The 9,503-nt window shown below is 46.0% G+C and overlaps 1 protein-coding gene across 5 annotated transcripts in view; it reads right to left on the reverse strand.

Moving 5' to 3' along the window:
* The window catches only part of YEATS2 (YEATS domain containing 2), a 53,284-nt gene extending 43,784 nt beyond the window's left edge, over nt 1–9,500 (reverse strand). For 2 of the 5 annotated variants that reach the window (XM_026109589.2, XM_064516967.1), the window contains exons 1-5: nt 8,859–9,175; nt 7,758–7,875; nt 4,636–4,733; nt 4,433–4,525; nt 1,195–1,437 (exon numbers count right to left, since the gene is read on the reverse strand). In XM_026109589.2, the coding sequence (XP_025965374.2) occupies nt 1,195–1,437; nt 4,433–4,525; nt 4,636–4,733; nt 7,758–7,857 (534 nt within the window). In that variant the 5' untranslated portion in view covers nt 7,858–7,875; nt 8,859–9,175. Of the gene's footprint in view, nt 1–1,194; nt 1,438–4,432; nt 4,526–4,635; nt 4,734–7,757; nt 7,876–8,858; nt 9,176–9,268 lie in introns of those variants that run through there. The other 3 variants (XM_064516965.1, XM_064516966.1, XM_064516968.1) reach the window with 3 other exon arrangements.
* Nucleotides 9,501–9,503: the final 3 nt, after the last annotated feature.

Consider the following 9,503-nt stretch of genomic DNA (forward strand, 5'->3'; position numbering starts at 1 on the left):
CAAATCTCACCCATTAAGCAGCATTTCACCTGCAGTCAGTGAGAGAGCCTCCCCCTAGTGAAGCTAACTACGACTGACAAGTGAGGCAGCTGGTACAGAGGTAGAGAGGGAGCGAGGGAGCAGAGCTAGATGGGATGCCTAGGAAGCAGCAGCTTCTCTGCAAGAGAAAGTTACTTCTCCTCAGAGAAACTTCTCTTCAGTTGTCTAATTACAACTGTGAATAAGGAACTGGCTCTCTTCTGTTTTCTAGAGCAAGAGAGATGAGAATAATGGAAAGTTCAAGCTCATTATTTTGGGAGATGTGGGCTATGACTTTATCCATGTTGTACTGAGGCCACAGCTTGAGAAGGATCTTTTTGGCAGCTGGGCCTGTTTCTATGTGGATTCTTAGCTGCTGTTGTCAAATGATTTCTGTAGCTCCATGGTGAGGCATACAGGGAAAGGATCCAGGTCAAAAATAACGCCGAAAAAAGCATGGGGGAACAAGGAAAGAAGGTATTTTTAACCTGATCAGTCTGGTTCAGTTAAACAAACAGTGATATTAGCATAACAGTGAGCAGTGCCACCATGAGAAACGCAACTCAAGCTATGCACCCAGGCTCTACCACTTCATGCTGCCAGAATGAGCTAATCCACCGGTATCGCTACGTTTTCTCCACAGGGTGCTGAGCAGGCCAAACCCTGAACTCCAATGGCTTCAAGCACTCTAAGCAATGCAGTTATCATGCGCACCCAGGGCCAGGCAGCAGCATTACTCAGTGGGGTCTCAGCAACTTCTTAACGATACTGCTGAGGATGACATGTCTTGCTCTTCTCTCCAGGCTCTACCCTTCCCGACCTGACTTCCATCTGCACAGCAAAACCCTTGCTGAAGCTGTGGAACACCTCCTTCCCCACAGGCTACCACCCAAGAGAGCAGCAGATCAGCTGTGCTAACATGAACGGTGTTACTACTGCCTGGTTGACCTCTCTGTTGGGTAAGACTGAATTAAGAGGAGTTAACCCAAGTTACATACACTTCAGTTAGCCTCACAGCAAAGCCAGGCTGAGGGATTGGGAACAAGCGGTTGGAGAGGGTAAGAAACAGATCTTCAGCAAGATGGGTGAAAACATGAAGAGCTCCTGGTGCCAGCACTGAGTCCAGACAGAGCACACACCTCCAACAACTTGACCACCACTTGAGTTTTACTTTACCCGGCCAGTATTTCTGCTCTGTCTCTGGTCCAGGTTATTTGTCAGCCTCTCGTCTGCATCCAGGTTGCCATTGTCCTTGTCCAGGAGAAAGTCATTGTGCTGAGAGAGCGAGTCACTTTCGGAATGGTTGGCAGATGGGGTGTCTGATCCCTGGTTAGCAGGAGACGATGATCTGGAGGGCGATTCCAAGAACTTCTTGATTGAAGGGTGATTAAGAATCGTTGCATCACATGACCTTGTCCCCTGCAACAGAGAGGCCAGGCAAATCCATTACTTTTCCTTTAGCCCAGATAAAATGAGGCTCTGACAGAGGAGAAAAAAGTCAATGCCCAAAGGAAGAGAAAATATTTCATCAGCTACCTTGCATGAAAAACATATGCCACAGAAGATAAAAGCTTACACATGTCCTACAGAAACAGGACCCCAAATTTAATCCTAGGTCTGCAACCCAGTCAGACACCCATAACGTCACACTGCAAATAATGGCTTCCCTTCCTTTGCAGACATCTACAGTCTCTTATCATACACAGAAAGGCCAGAGCTGTCTGATTCTTGCAGGCAAGCAGGGTACGTAAATGCATTAGACTGTTTATTTTTGATACTGTGATTGGTGCTCTGGTGAATGCCTATGAGGCAAGCTACACATATGAGCACGCTGTCTGCCCACAAAAACTTAACAGAGGATGAGGAGTAATATGCTTGCAAAGTTGCCTCAAACCAGACATATTAGAGCTAATCTTAGATCCTCCTAAACCTCCCTTTATAGGTGGCCTGCAAAGACTGTAAGGGGGAAAGGTGCTTAAATCTCTCTCTTTTTTTTCATTACTATAACAAAGGCCTAATAGATTTTTTCCTGTTTTTGCTTTTAATGTCAGAAGTATCACGGGAAACACCCATCACTTGTCAAAGCATGTGTCCCCCTGCCAATTCTCCTCCCAGACACCAGTCCCTCCTCCTCCAGGATACCTGCTTTGATGACAAATCAACTAAGCAGAAACAACCCTCTTTCAGCAGGAGAGGTCACAAGGAGAAACAAGGGCTGTCGCAAGGAGAAACAAATCAAGAAACTTGGGGTTTTTTGCAGGGTTATTTTTAAGCCACATCAGTTCCCTGGTCCCATTCATTGTGTGACCAAAATTCTGCCAAGAGGATGGAGGGGGTGGCACGGAGGCAGACACAAGCATCACTGTAGCGCAGCAGAGTTGCCCTCAAGAGGCCATAGCAGTAGTGGAGTTGAACACTGTCCCCTCTTGGGCTTTAAAGGTTTTTGTTAGAGAGTTTTTTTTTTCCCCAACTGTCTGTTAGGCATGTAATCTAAACAATTTCCAACTCTCCCTGCTCAAGAGCACTTAAAACAGTTTTGAAACTTAAATCCTTAACTTTGATTTTGATATCTGCAGAACAGAAATCCTACAGTTTTCCAGGCATTTGTACAACTTGTATATTCATGGGGAAAAAAGCTCATCTTTAAAACAAAAAATTCCTAACAGAATTGTTCCCTCAGCTTTGTTCAAGCCCTTTCGAAATATCCAAGGAGGAAAAAAAAAAAAAAACAAAAAACCCTCATGAACCCATTTTGTTTTTCTCTAGTCAAGTAAACTGACCAATACATTGTCCACTAATTTGTAGGGAAACAAACAAACAAACCTGTAATCATACTTAATCATACGCCTCAAAACCCGGCAATACTAGGTTGAATAATTGTTTTGTATTGGAACAGATAAGGAATGTGCAAAACATCTTCCTAGAAGCTCACAGGCAATTACATAACAAGTATAACAAATTAAACTACAGAAGATTTATATTCTGACAGAAGCAGAAATAAGACAATCATTTACTGCCAACAGAATCAGACGTTAACCACATACTAAAAACAGACAACAAAGAAAATCAAAACTGGTAACAATTCCAAATTGAAAAGAGATCTGATTTAGCCTGCATGCAAATCACGATTTTAGCAGCAATTTAAAATCCAAAGATACATCTACACCAGCCATAAACTCCTAAAAACTACAAAAAAAAAAAAAAGAGCAAGGCCATACAAGTAAGTTTTGTGAGTACTTCAAAACAATTCTTAAAGTTACTGTTTCTGGAAGGTGTGAAACTCAGCAAGGAAAAAACAAACACCCTACATGGCAGAACAAGGAAAGAACAGAGGACAGTACAAGCTCTTGCTGATACATGATGACATTGGATAAAAGTACTTAAAAACACCAGAATCTTGCTCAAATTCTTCAGCCGCCTACACAAAAATCAGAGGAGGAGGAGATCTCTCCAAGCTTCCCAATACTACAGCATTCTTTCCCAACTCCAGTTGCTCAACTTGGATTCAGTCAAGCAAAAAACAATCTGGATTTTTTTTTTTTTAAGTATTCTGGAAATCACAATAAAAATAGGAACAACAATGCAAGCCCTTGCTTAGAAGGGAAATTTTCTAGGTAGTAGAGTGAAACCTAGGTTTTCAGCACACATCTACAGTTTTCAAAATCAGCCCAGATTATTAGTGGAAATCACATAAACTGCCCTGAATTCAAATGATGATAACTAAAATAGTTAAACCTGTAGTGAACTACAAGGCAATCAGGAGTCTGCATTGGACCTCAGTTTGAGTCATGAACAGCCCACAATTAGCAGGCCATTAAGGTCATGGTGTTCAAAATTGGCATTTAACTGGTGGTTTCCACATTTTTACCCCCTTGTGAAATCTCCATTTACATCCTGCTTTACTGATGCTATCAAGCTGTTCATCAAACCATAAACAGAACGGCTGCCTGAGTAAAGGGAGGATGGTTTCATGGTACTGACTGGTGCTCTGGGAATCTGCGTTTCTTTTTGGACAAGTCCCTAAATTTATCTGCCTCCACCCTTCATCTGCTAAATAGGAAAACATGTTCCTCACTCCACTGGGCATGTAATAAGCATGAATTGTGAAGTGTGTGTGAGGCAAGGTGCCCTCGTGCAAGGATTGACAAAAAAAGGCCATTTCAGAAAAGAGAACTAAGTGCTGCTGAAGGACTTAACTGTTCAGTGAAGATTTGTTCTGCTGAGTACCTGAGGCCTGGTTAGTGACACACAGGTCACCTTTCCCACCCCTGCCACTACCCCACCTTGCGTGCAGTTCAGATTCCAACATTACAGAAACTGCATCTCAAAACGGAACATCAGACAGTCAACGATCTACACAGGCTCTCCTTGCAAATATTTCCTAAAGTCTTATTATGCCAAAAATAATTTTTACCTCTCCAGCTTTAAGGAGACCAGCAGAAGCATAATAGTTAGCCACGATGCAGGCACGCAGCTTATCCATCATCCTTCTTGCTTCAATCAGGCGCTACGAAAAGAAGAGATAATGTATAATAATGGACAGCTACTGCAGCAAGCCACAAAACGTCCTGATCCATCAGGACTTTATCTATTTTACAGAACAAGACACCTTCATACCTGATCTATAACTTCAATTTCATGTTCTTTATTCTTCATTTCAACGGCAAACTGTTCCTTTATAATTGTCTCAATCTTCTGCACAGCAACATCTCGAGCTGTACAAGGCCACGCATGGAAAACAAAGAAGAAGGAAGTATTTGTATTTTTACTTTTGAGGCTCCATTTGAATAAAACAAAATCAGAAATCATTAGGGAATGAAAAGTGATGGTATAATAAGTTCAGCACAAAAAACAGCAGGAAGATCATTTTTCTGCAGAAGAAAGCTCTGTCTTAACAAAAAACACATGTATCTTTAAAAGCTGACTTATATGGAGGAATTTTTTTTTCCTTTTTAGGTCTGAGATGACAAACATATCAGAAGATGGGAAGAACAGGACCAGTCTGCTTACTTTTGTTTCAGTAAAGCTGTAAACAGAAAAAGGAAAACTCAAATTTGCTACTGCCAAGCACAGTTACCACTGCAATTGTGCAGAGGGACACTGGCATACTACTTAAATTTTTCTGCCCTCTTTGGACCAGTTCATATCCAGGAAATTTAAACCACATCATGTATTCACAGTAACTCAAACTAACACTTTGTATGCTCAGCACCGGCACAAAGCACAGCCTGCTCTGGAGAGCCTACAAGCCTTTTATTATCCACAAAAGAAACTACGTTATCCAAAGCTGGTCCGCTTCTTACAGAATCCTCTTCCAGCAGGGTAGTTAAAAACTTCTATGCATTCAGCAGGGGTTTATTGACTTTGGTAGAAAACATGTAGTTTAATATTTCAAATTGTTTGAATTCCTTACTGTAACTTAGACTTTCAGAAATGAACCAGCATCTTACTGTTTTTTTTCCTACAACATGTATAAACAGAGAAAGAATAATTCTTTTTGTTCTACACCTGACATAGGTTTTAAATGCCCACTCCTTTGAGCAGTGTCCACTCTATCAGGGAGATTCAACCAACATATCAGTTCTTAACAAGCTCAAAATAGGAACTCTGAAAAGTGGGAATTCTACTTCCAGAAGAAAGCCTGGTCCTCCTCCAGTGTGTGTCAGAAGCACAATGACCCCAACACAGAGCAGCTGAGAGAGGCAGCTTGAGTTCCCTGGAAAAACTGGACATTGTTTCTAAATGGAATAGGAGGCAAAAGATGAAGACTTTGTTTTGCGCTTCGGGGTATATATCTGTTTGAAGAGGTTTCTAATATCACGATAGAAAGGGTGAAGAAACCAAAGTCTGTCAAAACTTTGCTGGTGTGTTACAGCTAGCACACAGAACTTCGCATGCAAATGCAAGCATAAGCAATATGTGTATCCTAAATACCTCTATTTATGTATTTATTTCCAGGTGTCTCGATATATATTCTAGGACTAGAAATACTTCAAGCCTATATTAAAATGGAATTATGGTTGGGCCTGTAGGAGTAATGCAACAATAAAAAGCAAAGGGACATAATTATCCCCAAATCATGAACATCATGCCCAGGAAATGTGTGGGTAATGCTACACTTAAAAGAAACATAAGCAGACGAAGGTAGTTCAGATGGAGACAACTCTTCCCAAGGCCAACACCATGCAATACCAGTATTAAGACAATTAAAGGAAGTTAAGATTTGTGCTTATACTATACAGGCTTTTAAGAATACTGTATTTTCATATTTTTCCCCATTTAGTATCAACCACAGTTCCTAATTAAGACTTGGTCAGTGAAACTGTATACTTAAGGAATTCTTGTACTGAAAACTGGAAATCTTCCAAGAGAAGGAAGAAGCCAATTTGGAAGAATCACCTGAGCAAGAAGTTCACTTTAGGAAGGACAGTTTTCCAAGAGCCCTAAGACTTGGCCTGCTAACTACTAAAATCTACGGAGAAGTTGCTTCAGAAGCAGGATAAAAATCTGTCTGCAGTGACTTGGATTCAACACCACAGAGAGTGGCAACTCTCTGTGTGGCAGACAGGCAGGGCAGACAGCTGGCAGCAGTAACACTTTTTTGCCATAGCTAGCTCCAACAAGGCTCCGCTGTCAGGGCCCTTAAGTGACCTGGAGGCAAGACCTGCCTGGCAGCACATTCAGTTGAAGTTCAGTCTCCTCAGGCTTGTCCAGCTGTATACTGTTCTCCAAAACATCACCTGTGAAACCACCATCTGTCCCTCTCCAACTGGCAGCTCCAGCATCCTGCTCTGTTCTTGGATCTTCTTCAGATCCCACAGCCAGCTTCATTTTTCTCATCTCCGTTTTCTTCAGCTCCTCCTATCATGATTCTTTCCCACTAGCTGTGCTACGCCAAATATCACTCTATCACTCAGCCCACTCCCTGTCCCACAAGCAAGAGACTCTACTCTCACTTGCCCAGAGAAGATTTGAACCTGACCTAGGCATCCAGCCAACAGAATGGTTCCCAAAGCATTTCTGACAGTGCCAAATGCTTATCTACTCATCCAGCCACTCTCTCTACTATGCTTCTTTCTCCATCTTTCTTTCAATCAGGTAGCTACTCCTCCTCCTTTGCATCCTTAAAAACCTCATCCTTCTCCCTAACTTATCCCTTCTATATTACTTCATTTCACTTTATCTGCCTTCTCTTGCAACCATTTGTCTCCCTTGTTCCTAGGGCCAGTCTATCTGCAGGGTCATGGATATCTTTTCTCCCACATTGGACTGCGACCAGCTGCTGCATCCCCCAAACTTGTAAACTAACTACCAGTCTTTCTAGAAGCAGGTTTCAATTGCAAAACAAATGCACAGGTAGAAGCATATCCCAGCACGGATAACAGCTGGGACATACAGTGGCAAATACTTTAGCAAGCAATAAGAACCAGAGGACACGGTCAGGCGCCCTGGAGGCCTTGTGCTCTAGCTGCTATCATGCACTGAGGTCTGCAACCACATGCTTTGCTGCTGTCATTACCGAAGCTCAATTCAGCTACCAGGTATGAATGGCTCCACATATGACGATCACACCATCATGCTGCCATACAGAGCTTGTCACTAGCTTCCTCACCCTTTGTCCCTTTAGTTCCTATCCAACTCCTTTTCTGCACTGTTTGCAGACAACATGCAGAGAATCAGCTGAATCCGTGGCATTCTAATTCCACACACGACAAGATTGCAATTCAGACATTTCCTACCTGACTGTTCAGCTGCTTTGTGACGCTTATTGGGATGTGTGACTGTGATCTCCTCATAGTCGGGGTCCTTCTCCGCGATCACTCTCTTGATCCCAGACATGTTCTCTCAACTGCTCCACTGACAGAAAAATAAAAGCAGTAACATTACCCAGAGCAGCTCTCCAGACAAAGTTCACACTTTCTTCTGAAACTACAGGAGTCATAGCAGGGAGGCCTGCCTTGGACCGCGTGGTGCAGCTGGAACACCTCCTTCCCCAGCTACTATAGGTCAATCCACAACTGCAAAGCTCAGAGCTAGTGCAGTTACGTACAATCCACACATTTATACTGTCTGCTGATCTTTGGTCTCTAAAACCTACTACAACTGGCGTGTGTAAAGCTCCTGCGCTGCTGGAATGACAAGACACAAAAATTAAACGACCTTTGCTCTCACTGAACAGCTGCTCTGCAAATACACCATGGCTCTTTCCTGGAAGAGAAACTTCTTTATGCAGGGTTAGCAGACGTGACCAGGGAAGACCACCAAGCCAGGTGTTCCTGTTAGCAACTTTTCTTCCACTTTAGCCACTGCCCGCTGAAGCAAAGGTCACAGTCCCACCCTCAGTGAAGTCTGTACTCAGGTCTTAGAGAACATCCAGACTCGGTTGGATCATCAATACTTAAACTCAATACAGCCAGGATATCTTCGCAGTGCTAGCACCATCACCTCCAGCACGCAGCACTTGTTCAGGGGGGAAGAGTCTCGGTGTCACTAGACTGTTAGAGAAGTACAGCTTTACATGCTGCGGAATACCGTCCCAAAGCCCGGCTGAGTTTCCGCCCTCTGAACCTGCTCAGGCCAAGGCGTCCTGCGAGGACGGCACCTCGGCTGCCTCTGAAGTTCACCTGGAAAACTCACGCCTCCACACCGATGCACGTACTTTTTTGTTTCAACGCACCACAACGAATTTATTTTAACAAGGGACAGGAATCGCCCACCCGCGGCACCAGCATGCCTACAGCACCAATAACCGCTGGAGCGTGTCTGTCAGGCTGCAAGCGAACACCACGCACTGCTGCAACGGAAACTCGGGAGATTATCAGCGATAAAACCGTCTTCACCTCGGAAGCGCCGGTAGCCGAGCCGGGTGCTCGCTGCTCCCGCTGGGGCTCCTAAGTGACGGGGCGCACAGGAGCCCGGCGCGCTGGGCCGCGGCGACGCCGGCTGCCACGAAATGCCGCCGGGCCCCGAGCCTCCGCGGGGGCTTCCTCCTCTGCGGGCCGCTTCGGCGTGCCGAGCCGCTCGGGGGGCCGCGGGAGGCCGGCTGCGAATGCGCAACGCAAACACAAGCCGGCGTTAGGCGCCGCGGCTCGAGCGCGGCCGTTGGGGCGGTTGGGGCGGTTGGGCGCCCCCCGGGGCGGGGCAGCGCCCGCGGCCCACGTGCGCGGCCGGCATTGTTCCCCTCCCCCCGCACGCGCGCACAAAGCGGCGCCGCCGCGGCCCCGCGCGCTCCTCCCCCCCCGCCGCTCACCCGCGCTCCGCCGAGGCGCGCGCGGCCCGCCCCGCCGCCGCCGCCGCCAGCACCGGGCCGCCGCCCCGCGCCGCTCCGCTCCCCGCCCCGTCCTGTCCTGTCCTGTCCCGCCGCGGCGCGGCGCGCGCTCAGCGCCGGCCCCCGCGGCCCCGAGCCGCCGCCAGCAGCGCCGCCGCCATGAGCGCAGGGCCCTGCGCCTCGCTGCCCGTCAGCGCGAGGGGAGGGACCCGCGCAG

This window comes from Dromaius novaehollandiae, chromosome 9, assembly GCF_036370855.1.
Source record: "Dromaius novaehollandiae isolate bDroNov1 chromosome 9, bDroNov1.hap1, whole genome shotgun sequence".
In the NCBI taxonomy this organism is placed as follows: Eukaryota; Metazoa; Chordata; class Aves; order Casuariiformes; family Dromaiidae; genus Dromaius; species Dromaius novaehollandiae.